The sequence below is a fragment of the Rhinolophus hipposideros genome (genome assembly GCF_964194185.1).
Source record: "Rhinolophus hipposideros genome assembly, chromosome: 5".
Lineage (NCBI taxonomy): Eukaryota > Metazoa > Chordata > Mammalia > Chiroptera > Rhinolophidae > Rhinolophus > Rhinolophus hipposideros.
Genome location: NC_138051.1, coordinates 98,987,249 through 99,011,588, shown reverse-complemented (window position 1 = coordinate 99,011,588; position 24,340 = coordinate 98,987,249). Strand labels below are relative to the sequence as shown.

At 53.9% G+C, this 24,340-nt stretch overlaps 1 protein-coding gene across 1 annotated transcript; it reads left to right on the top strand.

Annotated features, from left to right (window-relative positions):
- Positions 1 to 8,653: 8,653 nt before the first annotated feature.
- RTL1 (retrotransposon Gag like 1) lies at positions 8,654 to 12,007 on the top strand (the record flags this gene model as incomplete). The annotated part of the gene is made up of 1 exon (XM_081048996.1): positions 8,654 to 12,007. The coding sequence occupies one exon, from the start codon at positions 8,654 to 8,656 to the stop codon at positions 12,005 to 12,007; it is 3,354 nt and encodes a 1,117-aa protein (XP_080905122.1).
- Between the last annotated feature and the right edge of the window lie 12,333 nt (positions 12,008 to 24,340).

The following is a 24,340-nucleotide window of genomic DNA, read 5'->3' as shown; positions in this document are numbered from 1 at the left end:
CCAGTCGAGGGAGGAAAACCTGGCTTTCAAAATACCACCCCTGCCTCTTCATTCCTGAACTGGACCTTCTAACCCACCAAATTCAATACTGTGAAACGGGGGACACTCCCACCTCATTTCAGGAGCAGAGTCAGTACTGGGGGCTAAGTATTGGGGTCCTGCCTGACACTGAGCAGACACTCAGAGAAACATCAGTCTTTAATAAAATTTAACGGCCCCTGTATGAACAACACGTGCCTTTTAACCTACACACCCCATCCCTCACTAGCTGCAGTCATCGGCCAGTTGTCACCAGGAGTGTTCAATGGCCCAGGCCCGAGTGCCATCACCACATCTAGTTACAGCTCCTGGGCAAGGGGCTTCATCCCTGGATTCTAGTTTACTCACTTTCCAGGCAGGGCATCGTCATCTCACGGGTTTAGTGAAATAATTAAAGTTGATACCATGTGTGAACATGCTGTCTGAATCTTGACCATTATAATTACAGCAATGCTCTAAAAGTAGTAACATGAAGAGACCTGACGATAAAACAGGCCCTTACTGTTCATAGCATTTCACAGTTTACAAAGAGCCTGACACACCCCTCAGCCCTGGGGAAAAGGTGCTCCTTCCATTTGTGTGGGGATACGGAGGCCAGCCTCTGCCTCCCACGCGGGCCCTCATCCCACCGGCAGCATGTTCCTAGGCCTGCAGCTCCTGGTTCGTCCACACAGCAACAGACCACCAGGCATAGCAGGAGCTCACCAGAGACACGAACAGATTCCAATGGGTCCCCTCCCAGCCTGGCTGTCAAACCTGGATAAACGCTGGAAGAACAACCAGCCTGTGCTACCAACAGTGACTTACATGTGGGGACCTCTAATTAAATAAAATAGAAGGAGCCCCAATTTTTATGAGCAGCTGATGGAATTAGGCAGGGGGTGGGGCGTCTGAGCTCTACCTGCTCAGCCAAGGCCCTCCCCTCATCACTGCTCCCCAGGATCCCCCCTCGAGCACTTCTTAGGACCCCAGAGTGACAGGAGCAAAGTGAGAAGACCACTACGCAACCCTCCTTGCAAATCTGGGGAAACTGAGGGCCCAGGAGGAGGAGTTCCCCCCGAGAGGCAGTGTGGGTCCCCAGCTGGCAGCTGGCATGCTCCTTCCCCTACCGCCTTCCCTTGAAAGGCAAGAGCATCTTCAGAAGAAACTGATTGGCCTGGCCAATTTGGGCAGCTCAGAGAAGGACACTCATCTGTAACCCCTCTCCCAGCCCCTCCCGCAGGCGGCACTCTCCCCCTCCCAGAGTTATTCTGGGCAGAGTGAGCCAGCTGCCCCCTGGAGCTGCCAGTCAAGGGGTGGGGGGCAGGGCCTCAGCTGCAGGCACAAAGCTGGGTCAGGGGCACTGCCCTTCACCTTGATGGCCTGGGAAGGTGAGGGGCTGCAGGGACCCTCTCCAAAAGGCCCCCTGCCCAGCCTGCTTTGGGGTTGGAAGAGAAGTCCTGGACACACTCCAGCTGTGCCGGCAACCGCTTGCAGAGACAATTTCCCCAATGATGTCCGAGGCCCAGTGGGGCCTGAATATCCCCAGGGGAAGAGAGGGGGTAAGACTAGCTGCTCTGGGTCAAGGTGAGGAGGCTCTCTCAATTGTAAGGCCCAAGGGGTCTATAGCCGCAAGCCAGGAGTTTGAGTGGACAAGACAGGGACCTGGGAGAGAGGGACTGTAATTCGAGCTGCGCCTGGCCAGCAGCCCCTATAGTTCCCACAGTCCACTGCGACCCTCCTCATGGGCCCCCAGGGAGCCACTCTCAGAGTTCCCATCACTGTTCTCATCCGCTCCCAAAAAGGGAGTTGAATGAGGAATAACACCACTCGTCTACACCACGGAAACCAGAAGGACCCCAGCCTGGTCCTTGACATCTTGACCTTGACAGTAGTTCAACAAAACAACTAACTTAACAACCTGTGGCCCTCCCAGTGTCCCTGTGTGCCCACCCCCACTGTGATGCTCAAGTCCCATCCATGTCCCAGCAGCAGGACAAGGGCACTGGAGGGAGCAAAAGGGGGATATTCATTTTGAAGTCACTTAGCCCCTACAACCTGATAGCCGTGTCCCTCACACCCAGGTAGCTCTGAATAGGTCCTAGAGGTGGACAGAGGTCTCCACCTGCTGTTGGCCCTGATGCCCATCCTGGTCGCCCGGAGAACCAGGGGCTGCAGGTGTAACAGCTGGTGTCTGCGAGGCCAGAAAAGGGGAACACGGAACCCCCATTCTCATTCCCTCCGCTTCCGCCCTCACATCTGCTCTTTCCCACTGTCTCTACCTTCCTGATCAGTAATTTGGGCCTCCCACCCGCCTCCCCTGTCCTCACCTCTCCCCTAATTCCTCCGCCCCCCGCCCCCTGCCCCTCGCCCCAGGCTCAACTCTGCTCCTAAATATCCTCTCATCTCCTCTTCCAAGCTCTATTTTTAAAATCAGATTTCCTTTACTGTACAAGTGAGCTGACAGGGAGAGGTATTTGCTGAGGGATTGGCCCCCCCGCCCCCCCCCACACCCAACCCTTCATAGACACACGTTGGCAGCCCTGACCCAATGGGCCACTTGCTCAGAGACAAGCAAGGAGCTAACCTGACTGAGAAGGCTCTGGGCACAGCAGGTGGTGAGACTGGAGAAGGCTCTGGGCACGGCAGGTGGTGAGGCTGGGGTTATCTGTCTATGGGTGTCAGGGGGAGAGGGTCTGACTCAAAGACCCCAATCGAGGTACATTAAATTCTGATTTTGGGGGCGGGGGGAGTAAGATGATAATTTCAAAATCAGTAGACATTTCTTCCAGAAACTGTCCTGAGGCTTGAGACCTCAGCATGTATCAAGCAGAACTTGTAGGACTGAGAGCCCAGATGAGAGGCAGGGGCAGCCTGTGGGTTTGTGGAGAATGGACAGGAGTCAGAAGCAGGCACATAGTGATTACACAAAGTGTTAAGTAGAAGGATGGAGACACCTATGCTTTCTGAAATGATGGCCCCAATAATACTCGAAGTCATCGCAAAGGGAGGACAGCTGAGCCCAGGGAATCCTCAAAGGAGAGGCTCACTAGGGGTAGAGGGAGACCCCCTGGCCTTATCCCCCAAGACCCCACGCTCACCTCCAGTATGGCATGTAACTGCGAGGGCGTGGTCCTCACCTCCTTGCTTGGCGATGGACGTTCTGTTGGGCAAGGCTGCCTCCATTTCTTTACCCCAGAGACCCAGCACAGTGCCTGGCCCGGAAAAAAAGGATCAGGACATGTTGCTGTGTGAATTAAGGAATGATCCACAGAGGTACTTGCTTAAAAAAAAATAAAAAGACCTGGGGACAATCAAATCAAGATGTGTTTGGGGGCAGAAAGTAAAACACCTGATCTTTCAGGAGTGAACTATGAAGAGGAACAAGGAACTAAAGCTAGAAATTGGAGATGGTAAAAAATGTTGGTTTCACGCAACGGAATGTAGGCTTTTTATACTAAGGAATGAAGAGCAATGTAAAGATTTTCCAATTTAACAAATACTTGGTGCTATTTTCATTCCATGCTCAGACCTCTGGATTTTATGTTGTGGACATGAACTGTGGAAGGTTTCAAACTGGGAATACCAGGAGTAAATCTGGGTGCCAGACTGAGGTATTTTGTTAGCAATGAAATATATGAAAAGATTTTAAGCAGGGATTTCATGAACAGACTTTGGGTTTGGGGAAGAAATCTGGACTTTATTTTGAGGAGTGACGCGATCAAAGGTTTCTATCATGCTAAGGAGTTTGGGTTCTTGCCAAAGGGGTTTTAGGAAATGTGATGGTGAGATTTTTGCTTGTGGGAGATAAGTCTGCAGAAAAACATGATAAAATGTCTTTTTAAGGCTAATGGCTTTGGACTTCACATGATAGGCAATGAGGAACACGGAAAATGGTCAGTAGAAATGGAACAGCCACAAATTTGAGTATCACACTGAAACATTTGGACTTTATAGGTCAAGGGGAAGCTAAACTCTGACTCTGAGAGCACGCCAAGGAGATGTGGGGACCGAAGTTGAAAAACGTTAATCAGAACTCACATGATAAACACTGGGAATATGCAAAAATATTTGGAATTTATTTCCAGGCTCTGACATGATTAGATTTTTGCACATGCCTAGGAATTTGATTTCAGCCAATAAAAAGTTCTAAGAGAGGGACATGGGGAGAATTTTTTTTACACACGATAGTGCGTAGTGAAATTGCAAAATAAAATTCACATTTTAAGTTAGAATTTGGACTTTTATTCCATAATTCCACAACTGAGAGACAGTGTAAGATTTGAAGGAGGAGTTATATGATCCAATTTGATATGCTGTGTTAGGAAGTGTGAATTTTATTTTAGGGGATGACAAGATCGAACTTCTATATCATGCTAATAAGTTTGGATTTCAGCCAATGAAGGGCTTAAAAGAATGACGGTGAGATTTGGGGTTTTTTATAGACCAGTCTGAAGATAGATTACATGGTAAAACATTGCATTTTATGTTAAGTAGTTGGGACTTTATGTTACATGCAATGAAGGAACACTGAAAAGTTTTAAATTGAGGATTTACATGATCAAACTTATACATTTGGGCAGATCTACAAAAGTGGATTTTTATGGTAAAGATAATATGATCAGATTTTTATAGCATGCTAAGGAGATAGGATTTTCTGGGAGGCTTGAAAGGCACTGGAACATTTCACTTTGGTGAGGGATATGATCTCATTTTTGAACCCTCATGCAGAGGCTTTGGATTTTAGCCAGTAAAGGGCTTTGAGAAGTGTCTGATGAGAGTTTTGCCTCCAGGAGAATTAGCTGGTAAAACATGTTTTATGCTAAGGTGCCTGAATTGGATGAACCAGATAATGAACGAGCGTGGACAGCTCAAAGGAAGCACTCCAAGTATACTCTGCCCGTACTTTATGTTGAAGAACTGCGTCATTTATAGCAAGTAGTAGAGGGACAGAGCAGCTCTTATACAGAGGTCATGGAACTGATTTCACACAGCACGCTAAGAAGTTTGAACACTATCTGGAGGAATGACAGGGTCACATTTTTGTACGTGCTAAAGATTTTGGATTTCAGCCATTAAGAGACTTTAAGAGAGGGACATGGAGAAATTTCTGTGTTTGTAAGAGCAGTGTGCAGAGAAATTACAGAGTAAGATGTATATTTTATGCCAAGTAGTTTAGATCTTGTCTCAAAGGTGATTAAGAGATATTATAGGGTTTTAAGCAGAAATTACAGGACCAAATTCATGTATCTTGCAAGGAAGTGTGACCTTTTATTTTGAGGAATGACATGGTCAAATTTTTATATCACGCTTAGAGGTTTGGAATTAAGCCAGTAAAGAGTTTAAGGAGTGGCCCAGTAAGATTTGGGATTCTACATCCATCAGTTTGCAAATAAAATACATGGGGAAAATTTTTATTTTATGTTAAGTGATTGGAATTTCCTATCGTAAGCAGTGAAAAAAACTTTTATAAGGTTTAAATAGAGACATTATGGGATAGCGCGTATTCATCTTACTAAAAGTTTGAACTTGGACATTAAGGAGTATTAAGATCGGGTTTCTATACCTCACCAAGGAAGTTCGAGTTTAGGTTGAAGACAACAATGTCGAAGGATTAAACAGTGACATCATCCAATCTGTAAACACTTTACTGAGTATAGATTTTAAATTAAGAAGGGACATAGCCTTTTGTCCTTAAATCTTTCTTTTTTTGATTTTTATTTATTTAAGTGTGTTTTTCCAGGACCCATCAGCTCCCAGTCACGTAGTTGTTTCGATCTAGTTGTGGAGAGCTCAGCTCACAGTGGCCCATGTGGGGATCGAACCTGCGACCTTGGTGTTCAGAGCACCGCGCTTCACCGCGCTCTAACCAACTGAGCTAAGCGGCTGCTCTGTAGCCTATTGTTTAAATCACCTTACTAAGGAGTTTAAATTTTAGCCAATAGTTTTAAGGACTTTAAGAGACATACTGAGATTTTTAATTTTAACCAATTTAAATTTTTAATTTTAGACAATAAAGGGTTTTAAGGGTTTTAAAAGACATACTGAGATTTTTATTTCTAACAGATAAGTCTGCAGATGAATTACTTAGTCAAATTTTGTATTTCAATTAGAACTTTATATCAGAGACTTGGAATTTTATAATACACACCTTATAGGACTTATAGGAAGAGGAAATGAGTTAACAGATGTAATGTGCTCTGCATATGTGGCTGGGATGGAGATGCTGGTGGTGATGAGTGAGGGGAATGAGGACTTTATGTAATGTGCTAAAAAAGAAAATGGAATCTCTACCTTGAGGATTGACATGATCAGAACTTTCTATTATTCTAAGGCCTTGAAATATTAGCCAGAAAATGATTTGGGTGAGTTTATGTGTCAGGAATTTTTATGCTAAAAGATTTGGATTTAATATTGCAGACAGTAAATAAACAGCAAAAGGTTTTAATCAGAGAGCCTGTGGGATCAAATTTAACTGTCACGCCAACAAGAATGTACTTAATTTTGAGAAACAGCAGATCAGAATTTTGTACCTTGTTGGAAAGTCTGGATGTTAGCCAACGAGGAATTTTACAGAAGGGCATGTGTGTTTGTTTTCTTTTTTTAATGGATCGGCCCATTAGTTAAGAAGCAACAAAACGTGTCAAATGTATAGAGCAGCAACCGTACAGTAGAGATAATCTACTGAATAACCAGAATTCAATTTGCTGTGTCCCAGCAGAGAACTATGCAAATAACGCCAACGAAAACATCTCTAAATTCAGTTTCAGCCCACTAAAACCACCCATGACTAGACTTTGAAAATTCCCTTCCAAGACAATCAGATGTCAAAGATACCTCCTGCCCTCCCCCAACTTCTCCCCCTCACTTAATATCCCAACTCAACGGGATACACCCCTGTGTTGGGGGAAAACCAACCAGCAACAGAGAATGGGTGTCTCTACTAGAGCAGAGGTCAGCCCCACCCAATAAACATGGGCCAGTCAACACGTTTGCATGTGTGGAACTGAGGCTACATGTCTGAGGTTCCTGAAACCCTACAAAGAGGGCAACCCTGGGAAAGGGGAGATTTTAGGAGAGGTGGGGAGAAGACGCGCAGGTCTCCTCAACAGCTCAGAGCTGGGGAGAACCCAGCATTGGAAGTCGATGACAGAGAGGAAGGAAAATCAGCAAAAAATTCCGAGTCAGAATCACGTCACAGATGCACAAGTCTCTGGTACATCACAGAAGTTTTATAAACGTTTATGGAAAAACTAAAACCAGGAATCCAGATCTCTCCATCTGCCCCCCACCAATTTCTACTTTGAATCTGGGGGAGGAACTAAGAGCTACTTGGGGCTGCTAACGCAACTGATTGATGGGAAAGCGGCCAGGTGCCCGTTTTCTCCTCTTCCCCTAACCTTCTCAAACAGTGGGCATCATTGCTAGAGATTCCTGCCTCACACCAAGGGGGCCAATCTTGCTCCAGGGCGCCTCTCCTGCCAGGAGCAGCTTTGGATGGCACTGAGAGGGGACCTCTGTGACTCTGGGGTGACCACAGAAGGGAAGGAGGATTGACCAGGCATGTGTGCCAGGGTGAAATGAAGCGGCCAGTGCATCCTGCCAGGTGCCTGCCTGCCACAGCGGCGCTCTGGGCCCATCGCCCCAGAAAATTTATGAGCTGTGAATTTCTCACAGCCATGGGGAAGTAGGCAGGCCAGACAAGCAGAGTGCGCCTGCGAGAGTAGGCTAGAAGGTCAGGGATTGACAGAGTCTCTCCTCAGGGCACCCCCAGTGGGACACAGGAAGGCTTTCCCCGGTTTCTCTATTCTGATGAGTTGGGCATTTGCTTTGTCCTGGAGAACCTGACCCTGACCTTGAGACCCTAAACCACTTCCTTTACTCCCCACCCTCCTTCCCCACTAGGTTCTGATCTCTGTGAGCCCAGTCACTGACTGGACGTATCGCCACCTTACCAGTCTTCAGAGAGCACGCCTTTCCATCCGACGAAATGATAGAACCCTCTGAAGACTCATTTGAGACGATGATGGAGCGTAAGAATCCATCATCAAAACAAATGGAGTCCTCCGAGGGCTCACCCAACACCGCCGTGGAGACATCAGGCAGCGGAGTGCAGGAGGCGGCGGGGCAGGCCAGCGGCCCAGCCCAGGAAATGGCACAGCTGCCCATTGATCTCCTCCAAGACATGGAGGAGCCATCCAGTGGCCCACATAGGGAAATAAAGGATCCACCCAATGACCTACTCCAAGACCTGGAGGAGTCACTCATTGGTTCACATCAGGAAATGGGGGATCCACTTGGTGAGGCACCTGGCAAAATGGAAGAAGCATCAGGCAACCCATGGGGAGACCAGGAAGAGGAAGAGTACAACACTGACCTGGACGAATTGGGAGAGGAGCATCCTGAAGAGCAGACCGACACCTCGACTGCGGAATTCATGGCCATGGTGAGGTCCATCATCTCTCTGTACTTCCGGATGCAAGACCTCCGAGAACAGCAAAGAGTAGCAGAAGAGATCTTGATGAAAGGGATCAGTGCGGGCCAACTGCCACTCCCAAAACAATTCTCCGGGGATCGCAGAGAATACCACGAGTTTATCGTGCTCTGCCAACTGATCTTACAGAGCTACCCTAGAATGTTCTACAATGACCGCCTGCGAGTGGGGTACATCATCTGCCACCTCTCCGGCTTGGCCTTAGAATGGGCCAAAGGGCTGGTGCAGGAAGACAGTCCCCTGATTGGCGACTTCCCAGCCTTCCTGGAGGCCATGTCAGATGTGTTCGAGTATAGGCAGGCACTGCGTGTGGCGGAAGAGGCGATGTTCAACATCAGGCAAGGGGATCGCGCCGCCATTGACTACATCAACGAGTTCCAGGGCCTGGTACCCACCTTGGGTTGGCCGGACGAGGTTCTGCAAGCCCACCTGTGCCAGGGGCTCAACGAGGAGATCCGGCATTATCTGTTCCGGGTCCCTCCGCCAGATTCGCTGGACAGTCTGATTGTGCTCGTCCTGCAAATAGAAGAGAAGCTGGCAGAGAGAAGAGCTATGCTCAGGCTTCCCCCAGAGGCCCGCCCACGAAACCTGACCTGGATCGACTCACCTGCTCCGGAGAGGTGGACGGTTAGCAGCTGGCTGCCCTGCGAAGTCCACCCCACCATTGACCGCGACCATCTCTTCCTGCTGCTCATGGTGAGAGTGAACCCTTACCACAGCGTCGCAGTTCAGGCCCTGGTGGACTCGGGAGCAGGCGCCAACTTCATGGATGAGAGGTTCGCCCAAGAGCACTACGTTGAGCTGTACGAAAAGCCCTATCCACAGCCAATCCAAAGCATGGACGGCTCTCTAGTTGGCAACGAACCTGTCTGGCTCTACACAGAGCCCCTGGTGTGCATTCACCAGAACCACCAGGAGTCCATCGAGTTCGACATCGTCCCTTCACCCAACTTCTCTGTGATACTGGGCATCAACTGGCTCCGAGTCCACACCCCCGAAGTGGACTGGGTCAAAGGCCGCTGCACCTTCCACTCTCCCTACTGCCTGAAGAACTGCTTCCGCCCACCCCCACCATGCATCGCACTGGAGAGACATGCCATAAGCCTGCTACCCGGACTGCCGCCCCTGTATTCCGACCTGGCCGACGTGTTTAACCCGAAGGAAGCAGATGATGAGACTTCCGACCAGCCAAGCTCAGACGGATCCGATGATCTTTCTGAATCAGAGCCCTCTGAGCTTCAGCAGGCTGGAGACAGTGATCACAGTGAGACCTTCTACGAGTGTCCCTCCTCTGCGCCTTGGGAACCTGTGGGTGCTGGGATGCAAGAAAGAGCCAGGCTGCGGGATGAATACTGGGATCTGCAGGACATGCTGACCAACAGACAGGACTACATACAGATGATTCCAGAACTGTTCGATCAGTTACACGGAGCTACATGGTTCACAAAGCTGGAGCTGCGTGGGACCATTGTGGAGGAAAGCATAAACATACACCAAGCAGAAGATGTATGGAGAGCAGCGTTTGGTTTGGAGCTTCAAGAGATGGAGAGCTACAAGCCCTTCCTGGTCTCCTCAGACCCTACCATCCCTCAGAGGGTGATTCACTTTATCCTGAAGGACATGCTAGGCTACTCTGTGCTCTCCTACGGGCAGGACGTGCTCATCTATTCAATGAGCCAGGAGGAGCACCTTCAACATGTCCGCCAGGTCCTGGTCCGCTTCCGGCATCACAATGTCTACTGCTCGCTGGACCGGAGCCAGTTCCACCGACACACTGCCGAATTCCTGGGATTCGTCATGACTCCCAAAGGGGTGAAACTGAACAAGAACATCGTGACCACCGTGACAGGGTACCCCATCCCTGGCTCTAAGAAGTCCCTGCGACACCTGATAGAGTTCATCTTCCCCTACCGCCACTTCGTGGAGCGCTTCACCATCATCACCGAGCCCCTGGTGCGGCAGCTGCTGACCCCCGACCCGTTCTTCTGGGGGGACGAGGAGCAGGAGGCCTTCGAATGCCTGAAGCGGGCTTTCCGCAAGGCGCCCCTTCTCCACCACCCCAAGCCCCAGAACCCGTTCTACTTGGAAACGGGAGTCACCAACACGGCTCTGCACGCCTCCCTGATCCAAATAGATGACCAGACCGGCAAGAGAGTCTCCTGCGCTTTCTACTCCCGAAACATCTCCCCTATCGAGGTCGACTACTCTCCGGTGGAGATGAAGATTCTTCCAATACGGGCTGCCTTCATGGTGTGGTGCCGCTACCTGGAGAACACCGAGGAGCCCATCATGATCCTTCTCAACACAGAGGATCTAGCCTCTCTGAATAATGACAGGCTCACCGTACTTCTCCCCGGGCATTGGGTCTTCTTCTTCTCCCACTTCCGCTTTGACGTCATGGAGCGGCCCGAGCCGGACGGAGGCCGGCCACTGCCGCCCGTGAGGCACGCGCCCCGCAGGCCTCTGCAGCCCCACGCAGCCACCCAGCCCCGGATGCTCTTCGCCGTGGGACGATCCCGCAGGGATCAGCCCCCAGAAGCCGCCGAGGAAGAGGGCAGCGAGGACGCAGCGCCCCAGGACGAGCCACGCGCGCAGACCCCGCAGCAAGCGTTCCTGGCCCGGATCCCCGCGGACCGCATCCTCAGCAGCCTCCTGGCGCACCTCAGCGTGGCCCAGATCAGGGCCGTCCTTCTGCACTTCTTCCGAGGCCTGCTGTTCTGGAAGAACACGCTGGCCGTGGCGGCGCTCCTGGTGCTGCTGAAAGCAGGGCGGCGCCTCCCGCCGCTGCCCGCACCCACCCTGGAGCTGGCTCCGCGCCCCGCCGGCCGGTCCCTGCGCCTCATCCTCGACTCGTCCCTCCTCGCGAGCCGCCACATCGCCACGGCCATCACCCAGCTGCTCTCGCAGATGCCCCCTCTCGTGGGCGCCGACGCGCTCCCCGCGGAGCCGCGGGCGGAGCAGAGGGCCCTTCTCCCCCAGGGCGCCCGGGGCCTGCGCCTCACGCCGGCCTTCTGGATGATGCTGTGGGAGCGCTTCCGTGTCGGAATCAGCCCGGGACAAGGACCCCGCCCTTTACTGCGTGGGGGCCGCTACCTGGAGCTGCACGTCGTCGATGGTGATGTCGTCTTGCGAGAAGCCCTGCAAGACGACCTGCAACGTTACCGTCAGTGTGGCCTGCATGACGGCCTGCAAGACACCTCGCAGGACGCGCAGGAGCACGCCGCGCAGGAAGCGCGGGCCGACGGCAGCCTCGCGGGCCCGCCCCGCCGCCCCGCCCCGCCGGGCTCCGGCTTCCTCCGCTTCCTACACGACCACCTGCGCGGTGCCCGCGGGCAGCCCCGCCTGACCGAGCAGGAGCCAGTGGCCAGGACCCTGACCCACTTTCTGGCCATGATCTGCGCAGAGGCCTCGGGCCCCATCCCGAGAAGACAGCCCAGAGGAGGAGCAAGGCTGGAAGAACTCCCCAACGACGACGCAGACGCGGACCGCCACTGAAAACACCTCCTGGCCAGCAACGGCCACGGGCCCTCCACTCCTCTGGCCCCGACACCCCGTGCAATCTCCTCCCAGCCTCCCCGTGCCTCAGCCTGCTTCGCTCCAACTCAGTGCCGTCTCCTTGCCACTCCGGACCCAAGGGGAACCCACTCGAAAAGGGCAATGATTTCTTCAACTCATCAACCAGCAACATCATCAGTGCCAATGGACTATCCAGTCATCAGAAACCCAGAGCCAGCTCAGGGCCACACATCCCGTCTTAATTCTCCAGGTCCCAGGCCCACCACTGGGAGTGAGATCGATGAGAGGAGAAAGCAGTGATGAGCAAGAAATGACCCCATGACCCCAGGCCAGGTGAGGAATCAGGCACAGCAGAGGCAGCCAAGCAAGCAGATGCCAGGGTCCCACCCCCTGGTGACACATGGCCACCTTGTGCCATCCTGGGACACTAACCTTGGGTGCTCCACTGATTTCTTCTACCTCCAGCACAGGTGCTCCTGCTCCCCTTGGCCCCCAACCCCCAACCCCATGTCTGGTGGTGTGCTGTGGTGCCTCCCCCACCCCCTCCACCCCCTGCAAAGCCAGCCACCCCCACAGTCTGGTCCAGCTCCCTCCATACTGACTGCCTGACCCTGAGCTCTGCCTCTTACCTGGACAGTGTGCTCCACAGAACGTCCCAACATTCCAGTACTTACCGGACCTGCATCTTTGAGAGTCACCATGACTCCACGGGACATTGGTGTCTTCTTTGCCCAGCCCCACCCCACCCCACCCCCGCTCAGCACTGACAGCACAGGGGCCTGGAGTCCCATGACAAGGGGAGGGGGCTCCAAGAGACACCGGGGAAGCCCGAGACCCCCAGTGGACTATGCCAAGTAGCTGAGTGTTCCCACCAGACCACCGCTCTCTTGCCACGGGGAGGAGACCCTTCCCCCACACCTTCCCCCTCTCACCTTTTCCCACCCCACAAAATAAAGCAGAATAAAAGACTATCTGACTTTGTGGTTTGTTCTGAAAATGGAGGGTGGGGGGCAAGCAGAAAAAAAGAGGGGGGCAGTGGAGTGGGGAGCAGAAGAGAGAAGGGGGTGGCGGGGGAGGGGGAAGGGGGTTGGGCTCTTCCCTGAAAAAGGCCCCACCTGCTAACTGACACACTCTGGAAGGGGGGTTGGGGGGCACAGAAGACACCGGGAGCTACTTCTTCTTGAGGGTCCAAAAGTCAGGACCCCAGAAATGCAAGTCCTACCACTGGCCTGAGCCTTCTTCCCTCAGGAGAAATGAGGGGTGTGTAGGCTGTGCTCTGCCTCGTAACTCAGGGTCCAAGAACCAATGAGCCCCAGTTCAGGTACTTCTCCCATTATCTCCCACCTAATGGAGAAGGCCAAAGACACACTGTCCTAAAAGTGGCAAAATGACTCTACTGAGGGGGCGGAGGTCCCAAGGGAGTAAGGGCAGCAGGGAGGGTGGCACTCACACACTCAGGATTCACTCATGCAACAGAGCCCCTGACCCACACCTCCCTACCTGGCCTCAGGTCCCACCTACCCAGCAGCACCATCTGACCTCGAAGAGCACCCTTGCCCCACCCCTGCATACTGGGGCACTGGGACATTGTGGAAAGACATAGCCCACTCCCAGCACGACCTGGAACCACAGCGGGAAGAGTGAGCCTGACAATGAGGTCTGTCGTGGACCCCTGATCTGCCCTCTTACTATGGAATTTGCCCCTGACGGGTGGCACCATGAAATCACTCAGCAGATCTCAGGTTCACAGGTCAGGGGTGTTGTGGGGCCTGACTTCCCATCCCCCTCACAGGCCGGCCCCTGCCCACCCATCCTAAGGAAAGCTACATCCCACTAACACAGCTCATTTTCCCTGGTCCTACTCCATTCTCATTCCCTGTGCCCTCACTGGTCCCCAGGGGTGACTGGCCGTCACCCACCCATCCATCGGTCTGAGGCATCTACCCCTGATGGCAGCACCAAGAGATCATGGTTAGGACCTCCAGGCTCAGAGACAGGGGCTCAGCCACACCTCTGGGCTTCTCCCCACCCGACCCAGTCCCCTTCCGACTGGCTGGACACCTCTCTCCCAACCTCAGCTTCCTCATCTGCTGCTGGGACCTGGCAGGGTTGCTGTGACAATTAAAAGGGTCATTAAGTAAGTGCTAGGGGCAGCCAGCACTCAGAGTTCCTGTCCTCTACCACCACCCACGCATGGCCTTCCAGGGCCACTTGTTCAGAATAAACTTGGAGAAACCAAGGCCCTAACAGGGCAGGCGACTTGATGGCCAAGTAGTCAGGAACACAGCGGGACTGGAGCCCTCCTGGGGCCTCTGCTCGCTTACCCTGGGCCACTCCACACGGCCACACCCGCCATGCACACCTATGTTTATAGGGCACAGAAACCATCTCTACAAACAGCTGGCGTCACAGTGGCTCCAGGAGCCAAAGGCACCACATCTGTCTGTCTGTCCCTGACAGCAGCCCCAAGAGGCTACGGCAGATCCCATGGGTCAAGGCCAGTGGCTCAGCTGCAAGAACTCCAGCGTTCCCCTTAGTGACCCCACTGATTTGCTGGGTGACCCTGACCAGTGGCTTTCCAGTCTTCGGGACTGTTTTCCCATCATAAAATGGGGATTGTGGCCAGAGGTGAAGGGAATTTCAGGGGCAACAAGACAATCTCCAAGGGTGCTTGATTCCTAAAACCCCTTTTGTTGCCAGGTGATACGCTTCTGGGTCTCCCGAATCCTTTGGCATGAACTCCTTTGGGGCCAAGCTTGGGGTCCCAGTGGGGAGGCCCCAGAGCACAGGCCCCTTGTTCAGGCTGCCCCTGGGGGTCCCAGACGCTGGATCCCCAGGGCAAACCTATATGCCTGCTAGGTAGGGGATGACTGGGGGACGGACGCATGACCCCTCATGTACCAGCAGCTCAGATGGAGGGGCAATGGGCCCTCCATCTAAGGCCAAATGGAGAATCTGTCACCAAATTATCAGCCCTGCCCCTCAGTGGGGAGTCCACGTGCCCACTGAGATGCACACGTTTCCCACCGTGACATGCACACACTTGCGCACAGACACATACAAACAGACCAACGGGGCTGCCAGTACAATACTGGCTACTGCCTCCCCTACAAGCAGACAGTGATGACCTGGCCCCACTGGGCCCCTGCCCCAATCCAACCAGAGGGGGCTTTATCCCCACTTACAGAGAAGAGAGGCAACACCCAGGCCAAGGAAAACTATGGACAAGGCAAAAACATTGGGTGATAAGATCCCTGTCTTCCTAGAAAAAGAATTTAAAAAACACAATACAAACCTTTTTATCCCTGAAAGGGAAAAAAAAAAAAATTAGTGTTAAACGACATGCTGGATTATGACATCATGGCCACAACAAAAAGGTGAAAACTCAAGATAAGCATCTAGTTCTCTGGACACAAGCTTGTGGCCATGCCAGGTCACAACTAAATGTACCCATGTCCCCCCTCCCACAGCCCCCAGATCACTGACATTCACTGAGCTCTGACACCATGCTAGGGACCAGGGGACCCCCAAGTTCCACCCCAGGAAAGGTTGCCAACCTCTCTCCCACCTCCCAGCTCACCCCCACAGATATGAGGGTTCTGAAACGTGCAACAGCACACATCCCCAGGCAGCTGATGGCTACTCACCACTCAGCCAGATCTGCCCATTGCTCCTGCAGGTGGCCAAAGATCCAATTAGGGGGCTCTTGACGCAGGTGTCCATGTAAGGGGTACGATAGAACTAGAGAAGCTTAGTCCCCTCCCCACCCACCAGGGCAGTCCCGACCTGCTTCCCAAAAGAAAAAGAGGAAGGCGACGCCCAGAGCCCATCCCTCATTCCCACCCCTGCCCAGGACACTGCTGCTGGCCAATGGGCACCACCAAGAGGGGATCTTGGTCCCAAACGGCCACCCTCACCCTGACCCCTCACAGAGTCTTCCAGAACAAACAGAGGATTTGTTTCTGAACGCCTTCAACCTAAGAATTCGCAGTCACCCAGGCAGCCAAAGCCAGGCCTCCATGAAAGGTCAGTTTAGCTCAGACTGAAGGCAAAGGAAAGCATCACTAGAAGAGAGAGGACGGGTGGGCAGGGCAGGCCTCTGGTGGGCAGCGGGGCTGTTTGCTCAGTAGAGGCAGGATCCAGAAGAGAGGCAGCACCACGTTCTGACCACTTCCTACCACTTCTCATGAAGCTGTTCCCAACGGGAGGCCCTGGGCCTACCCCACCAGAGTCATGGGGGAAGCCTGCTGAACACGCAGACTCAGCCCTAGCCCCACCCTTCAGATCCCAGAAACTGGTGCCCAGGGTGTCCCATGTGTCACACTGTCCACTCCTCCAGCTCCTGTTTATATCAAAGGGCACCCTGAGTGTGATAAAGGCCTTTCCTTGGCCTACATTGAGGCCTTCCATGCTGCGACCTCCATTCCCCTTGTCACTCGTCTTCCTCCAACACACTCCACCTGACAAATGCACACATGACATACTCCTGCCTCTCCGTGAAGTTGCCCACCTTTGTTCAAGCTGCCTCCTCCTCAGGAAGGCTTTCCTGACTCGACAAGGACCTCCAGATGCCGCGAAGTACCAAAGATACAAAGGTGAGACAGGGGGAGGGGAGGCACGAGGGAGAGGAGTTGAGAAGGAGGCAGAGGTGGGAAGGGGAGGATGGGGAGGCGGGCAGGAAAGGGGAAGGGAGCCAGCGCCCCTCCTGTTCTACTCCAATGGCTTCTTGCTGTGGGCAAAACCTCCCCTGCCCTGCCGCCCACTCGCGTGCCTGGGCTGGCTGCATGCATGGCTGGTTAGTAGGTTAATGATTCCACAGGGGTTTGGCACGGGTCACCTCCCACCATGCATCTGAGTTAGTAAGGGACACAAAAGACCGAGGCCATAGCCCAGGGGGACATTGGTCCAGCTCCCTTGGGCACCCAGCTTGGGCAGGGACGGACAAGGGGAAAACAGGGCACCTGCTGACAGCTTCTGTCTAAAGGAGGTGGGACCCCGAGTTAGGAATCCCGGGGCAGCTGGAAGGTCTTCGGATTGGGTTGAAGGAGAGAGGAAGCAGCCGCCTGTGAAGGGCCTCAGCCTCCTGGTCATGAAAGAGGCCTGGGTAGAGGCTAAGGCCCCTCAAGGAGACCCTCCTCCTGTGGCCGCAGGAAGGGTCAGCCTGCTCTGTCTGAGCCCCTCCCCCATCCTAGGTAAAAAGGGCACAGTCTCGCTAACATCTGCCTATCTGTCCTGGAGCTGGGTCCTCTCCAAGCACTCCCTACAGGAGCATAGCACAGCCCCCTCAGTGACCTCCCCTGACCCACCCCAGGCCTCTCTGTTCTTGGCCACCAAGTCAGAGGGTGGCCCTGGACCCAGCCCTGGGGTGTGTCCAACTGGAGGCACAGCCTTGCCCTCCGAGGAGGGGGTCTAAGACATGGGCCAGCCCCAGGCACTCCCCCTCTGCAGGACCTTGGGGAGCTGCATAAGAGAGAAGAGCATGCTGGGAAGAGGTCGGCGGGCAGCACAAGCTTGAGGACATGCCCCACACAGCCAGGGGTGCAGAGGAGGGTCCGGGGCTGCGCTGGTTGAAGGGGATGAAGAAAGGCATCATCTAGGCGCTGGATAACTGGGCATCAACTCCTGGATGAGGCCGTTCTCACCCCCCTCCTACTTACTATGGCCGCAACCCTCCTCTTAGAAGCGCACTGCAAGCACCCGGATGACGGGTGGGACTCCTGCTGCTAGTGGTTAGAGCAGCAACAGCAAGGGACAGCCAGCCCAGGCAACATGGCCCACTGCTGGGACCTGTGACACCGTGGTACCGCCCACCTCGCCCAGCCTTGCCCTGCTACTCCCTCCTCTGGCCAGGGCCAGGGTCTTCCTTAGCTGGGCTCCACAAGAGGCCAGGGAGAAAGCAAAGAGGGGCCAGATCATGGAGGTGGGGGACACTGGGGGGGGGCATGCCTGGTACTGGTACAGGAGCTGTGAGTGGACATCAGGGGTCTGACCCCACCGCCTCTGCAGCTTTCTGCTCCCAGCAGTTTTCCTGCCTCACCTCCTGGCGTCTGAAATGGGGCTCAGCGGGCACTTCCTGAGACCCCAAGAGGAGTCACTGAGCCCAACAGAAGCTTAGTTTCCCTGAAAAAGAAAGTAGATGAGGGGTTGCCTTGGGTTGAGGACAGGAGATGGGTGTATGGGGTGATTGCTAAAGGCTATGGGATTTCTTTGAGGGGTGATAATGTTCTCCAATTAAACACATTGATGGTTGCACATATCTGTGTATATACTAAAAACATTGAATTGTGTACTTTAATGGGTGGATTGTATGTATGTAGAGATCCCAATAAAATTGTTAAAAACAGAGCTTCCCTTGTTGCTGCACATCTTTCTTGCCCCCCATGTCCACTTACCTCTGCTACCAGCCTCGCCATCAATGCACCAACCACCAACACCACAGACCCACAAGTGGTTGGTGATCAATAAACATCAAAGGCCCTTAGGAGAACTGGGCATGGAGGGGGGGAAGGGTATGCATATGGGGAGGGGCTTCATGTGGCACATGGGTGAGGGAGGGGCTCCACGTGACACGTGTGAGGGAGAGGCTCCACGTGGCACATGGGTGAGGGAGGGGCTCCACGTGACACATGGGTGAGGGAGGGGCTCCACGTGACACATGGGTGAGGGAGAGGCTCCATGTGGCACACGGGTGAGGGAGGGGCTCCACGTGACACATGGGTGAGGGAGGGGCTCCATGTGGCACATGGGTGAGGGAGGGGCTCCACGTGACACATGGGTGAGGGAGAGGCTCCATGTGGCACACGGGTGAGGGAGGGGCTCCACGTGACACATGGGTGAGGGAGGGGCTCCACGTGACACATGGGTGAGGGAGGGGCTCCATGTGGCACATGGGTGAGGGAGGGGCTCCACGTGACACATGGGTGAGGGAGAGGCTCCATGTGGCACACGGGTGAGGGAGGGGCTCCACGTGACACATGGGTGAGGGAGGGGCTCCACGTGACACATGGGTGAGGGAGGGGCTCCATGTGGCACACGGGTGAGGGAGGGGCTCCACGTGACACATGGGTGAGGGAGGGGCTCCATGTGGCACATGGGTGAGGGAGGGGCTCCACGTGACACATGGGTGAGGGAGAGGCTCCATGTGGCACATGGGTGAGGGAGGGGCTCCACGTGACACATGGGTGAGGGAGAGGCTCCATGTGGCACATGGGTGAGGGAGGGGCTCCACGTGACACATGGGTGAGGGAGAGGCTCCATGTGGCACATGGGTGAGGGAGGGGCTCCACGTGACACATGGGTGAGGGAGAGGCTCCATGTGGCACATGGGTGAGGGAGGGGCTCCACGTGACTCATGGGTGAGGGAGAGGCTCCATGTGGCACATGGGTGAGGGAGGGGCTCCACGTGATACATGGGTGAGGGAGAGGCTCCATGTGGCACATGGGTGAGGGAGGGGCTCCACGTGATACATGGGTGAGGGAGAGGCTCCATGTGGCACATGGGTGAGGGAGGGGCTCCATGTGGCACATGGGTGAGGAATGGGCTCCACGTGACACATGGGTGAGGAAGGGGCTCCATGTGGCACATGGGTGAGGGAGGGGCTCCACGTGACACATGGATGAGGGAGAGGCTCCATGTGGCACATGGGTGAGGGAGGGGCTCCACGTGACAAATGGGTGAGGGAGAGGCTCCACGTGGCACATGGGTGAGGGAGGGGCTCCATGTGGCACATGGGTGAGGGAGGGGATCCATGTGACACATGGGTGAGGGATGGGCTCCACGTGACACATGGGTGAGGAAGGGGCTCCATGTGGCACATGGGTGAGGGAGGGGCTCCATGTGGCACATGGGTGGGTAAGGGCTCCACGTGGCACATGGGTGAGGGAGGGGCTCCACGTGGCACATGGGTGGGTAAGGGCTCCACGTGACACATGGGTGAGGGAGGGGCTCCACGTGGCACATGGGTGAGGGAGGGGCTCCACGTGACACATGGGTGAGGGAGGGGCTCCATGTGGCACATGGGTGGGTAAGGGTTCCACGTGACACATGGGTGAGGGAGGGGCTCCACGTGACACATGGGTGAGGGAGGGGCTCCACGTGACACATGGGTGAGGGAGGGGCTCCACGTGGCACATGGGTGAGGGAGGGGCTCCACGTGACACATGGGTGAGGGAGGGGCTCCATGTGGCACATGGGTGGGTAAGGGCTCCACGTGACACATGGGTGAGGGAGGGGCTCCACGTGGCACATGGGTGAGGGAGGGGCTCCACGTGACACATGGGTGAGGGAGGGGCTCCATGTGGCACATGGGTGGGTAAGGGCTCCATGTGACACATGGGTGAGGGAGGGGCTCCACATGGCACATGGGTGAGGGAGGGGCTCCACATGACAGGGTCAGGGAGGGGCTCCATGTGACACATGAATGGGAGAAGAATTTAGTAGGGCCCATGGATGAGGGGCCTTAGTATGACACATGGGTGGAGAAGGAAATCCATGTAACCCCTGAGTGGGGGAGGAGCTCCATGTGACAAATGAGTAGGGGAGGAGCTCAGTGTGACATGAGTGGGGGAGGGGTTCAATATGACAAATGGGTGAAAGGGGTACTCTGTGTGAAATGTGAGTCAGGAAGAAAGTCTGTGTGACACAAGCAGAGGAAGGACTCCATATGACGCACGACTAGAGGAGGGGCTCAGTGTGACACAAGTGAAGGAGGTGCTCTATATGGTACAGAAGTGGGGGAGAGAGTCTGTGTGACTCATGAGTGGAAAAGGGAGCTCAGTGTGACACAACTGGTGAATAGGGACAATGCAATACATAGATGGGGTAGCAATCCACATAACACAAGGGGGAAGGATCAATGTGACAGATGGGTGCAGCAGGGGCTTGGTATGACATATAAGTGGTGGGACTCAGCGAGACACAGGAGAAGGAGGGGCTCAGTGTGACACAGGGAGGGAAGGGACTCTGTATGACACATGAAAGGGGGCTTGGTTTGACACATGGGTGGGATAGGGGCTCTAGGTGGCACATGGGCAGAGAAGGGGCTCTATGTTTCACATGAGTAGGGAAGGGACACAGTGTCACACAACGTAGGGGGAAAGACTCAGTGTAGTATATGAATGAAACAGGGGATCAGTATAACACATGGAGAGGGAAAGAATACATGAATGGGGGCTCTGTTTGACACGTGGGTGGAGAAGGGGCTCCACGTGACATATGAGAGGGAGAAAGGTTCAATGTACTATATGTGTGGGGAAAGGGCTTCATATGACACATGAGTGGGAAAGGGACTTAGTATGACACATGGGGGGGTCAGTGTAATGCATGGATGGAAGAGGGACCCCATGTGACATGTGACAGGAAAGGGGCTCATGTAACACTAGGGTAAAAATGGGTTCCATGTAACACACAAGTGGGGGAGGGATTCAGTGTGACAGAAGTGAGGGAGGGGCTCAGTTTAACACATGAGTGGGAGAAAGGGCTTAGTGTGAAATATAAATAGGGTTGAGAAACTGTCACACACAAATGGAGGAGGTGCCTGGTGTGACACATGGGTGGAGACAGGGTTCAACGTGACACATAAGTAGTGAAGGAACTCAGTGTGACCCATGAGTCGGGGAACTTGGTGTATCACATGCATGAAGGAGGTGCTCTATGAGACACCTGAGTGGAGTTGGGCTCAGTGTGACACGAGTGGAAGAGAGGTTGGGTTGACACATGAATGGGCGGGGCCAGAGTTACACATGGGTGGGGGAGGCTCATTTCACACTGGTGAGTAGGTTACGTGTGACAAGTCAGAGAGGAGCTCCATGTGACGTATGAGAAAGGGAGGAGTTCAGTGTGCCACATGGTCGGGGTCTTGATGTGACATGAGTCACATGGGTGAAGGAAATGCTGTATGTGACAGATAAGTGGGGGACGCTATGTGACATGTGGGTGGAGCAGGAGCTCCATTTGACGCATCAGTGGAAGGGGAGCTCAATGTAACACATGGACGGAGGAAGGTGACTAGTTTGACATGAGTGGGGGAGGAACTCAGCACTGCACATGGGGGAAGAGGGGCTCAGTGTGTCACATGAATGGGGAAAGGTCAATGTGACACATGGATGGGAAAGAACTCAGTGCGACACATGAGTGAGGGAGCTCAGTGTGACACAAGTGGAGAAGGTGCTCTACGTGACATCAGTTGGGGGAGAGACTTCATATGATGCATTAATGGCAGAGGGACCCAGTATGAAGCATGAATAAGGGAGGGCCTTGTCATGACACATGAATGGGGGGCTCAGTGTGACACACAGGTAGAAGAGGGACTTAATGTGAACATGGATGGGAGACTGACTTCATACGATACATGAGTAGAGAATGGGATCAGTGTGACATATGAAGGAGGAGGTGCCTAGTGTAACACATGAGTGGGGAAAGGATTCAGTGTGACTCATCAGTAGGGGAGGGGTTCAGTAACATGGGTGCTGCAGGGGCTCTATGTGACACATGCATGTGGCAGGGGCTCAGTGTGACACACAATGGAAAAGAAGTTCAGTATGGGGGGATACGGACTCAAGTGTGACATCTGAGTGAGGGGGCTCCACGTAACAAATGGGTGAAGAGGGGTATCCTGTGACACCTGAGTGGGGGAGGGCTCAGTGTGACATACAAGTGGAAAAGGGGCTCAGTGTGGGCATGGGTGGGGTATGACACTTGAGTGAGGGGGCTAGGTGTTACATGTGGGTAGAAAAGGGGTATCACGTTACACATGTGCCACATGAGTGTGGGAGGGACACCATGTGACACATGGGTATTGGGACACATAAGTGAAGAATGAACTCAAGTGTAATATATGAGTGAAGGGGTGAGTGTGATACAGGGAGGAAGAGAAGCTCAGTGTGACACATGAGTGGAGGAGTGACTCTATGTAACACGAGAAGGAAGACTCAAAGAAGTACATGGGTAGAAGAAGGGGCTCAGTGACACATGATCAGGAAGGGGCTCAATACGATGGATGGGAGAGTGGATAAGCATGACACAGGCATGGCAGCTGGGGCTCAGTGTGACACAGGAGTGGGGAAGGACTCCGCAAGCTATGAGTAGGGGAGGGGTCTCACTGTGACTAAGGAGTGGGTGAGGGGCTCAGTGTTAGACAAATTTGGGGGAGGAGTTCAGTGTGACACATGAATAGGGGAGGGGCTCGGTGTGACACTGAGGTGGGGCTCTTGGTGTGACAAATGGGTGTAAAAGAGTCTGCATGTGACATATGAGGGACGAAGAAACTCAGTGAGACATACAGGTTGAGAAAGGGGGATCAGATAACACGAGTGAGGAAGGGACTTAGTGGGACACATGAGTGAAGGAGGTGCTCTATGAGACACATGAGTGGGGGAGGTACCCTACATAAGGCAAGGCACTCTATGATACATGAGTAGGGTAGGGGCTCAGTGTGCTACCTGGGCCTCACAGGGGCTCAGGGTGACACAAGGGTGGGGGAGAGACTTGATGTGAACACAGGTAGGGAGGAGCGCCACATGACACACGAGTAAAGGATTGGTCCAATGTAACATGTAGTGAGGGTGGTGCTCAGTGTTACACACGGGTGGGAGAGGGGTTCAGGGGGATGCTGGAGGACCTCTATGTGACACATGCGTGTGGCAGGGGTTCAGTGTGACACACAATGGAAAAGAAGTTCAGTATGGGGGGGATACGACTCAAGTGTGACATTTGAGTGAGGAGGCTCCACGTAACAAATGGGTGAAGAGGGGTATCCTGTGACACCTGGGTGGGGGAGGGCTCAGTGCTATTCATGGATGGGAGGAGGGGTGATGTGAGACACATACATGGGGAACAGACTCAAGTGTGACACATGAGTTGGGGAGAGACTCCGTGTGACACATTAGGAGGAGAGGGGCTCAGTGTATCACATGAATGGAGGAGGGGTTCGGTGTGACCTGATGGAGGAGGGGCTTAGTTGACACTGGCAGCTGGAGTGGTTTCTATCTCCGGAACAGGCCAAAGGAGCAGCCCCTCCCACGGGGAATGATGGGCATGCTGGAGAGAAGGTGGGACACCAGGGACCCGCATCATCCCTGAAGACCCGTAGGCAGTCTATACACACCACACTAACTCGGATTCAGAATCAAATGGAAAAGGGGAAATAACCAATCCTAAAAGTTACAGAAGTTCATCCACCAAAGGGAGAATTCCAAATTAGCAACCCTGAAACATCTAAGACTACCAAGGTCCCAAAAAGTAAGTCCACCCCAGCCCTTAACAGGGTCCTTTTAAGACATTTAGCCCCCCTCATACCCCACAAGCCTATGTCC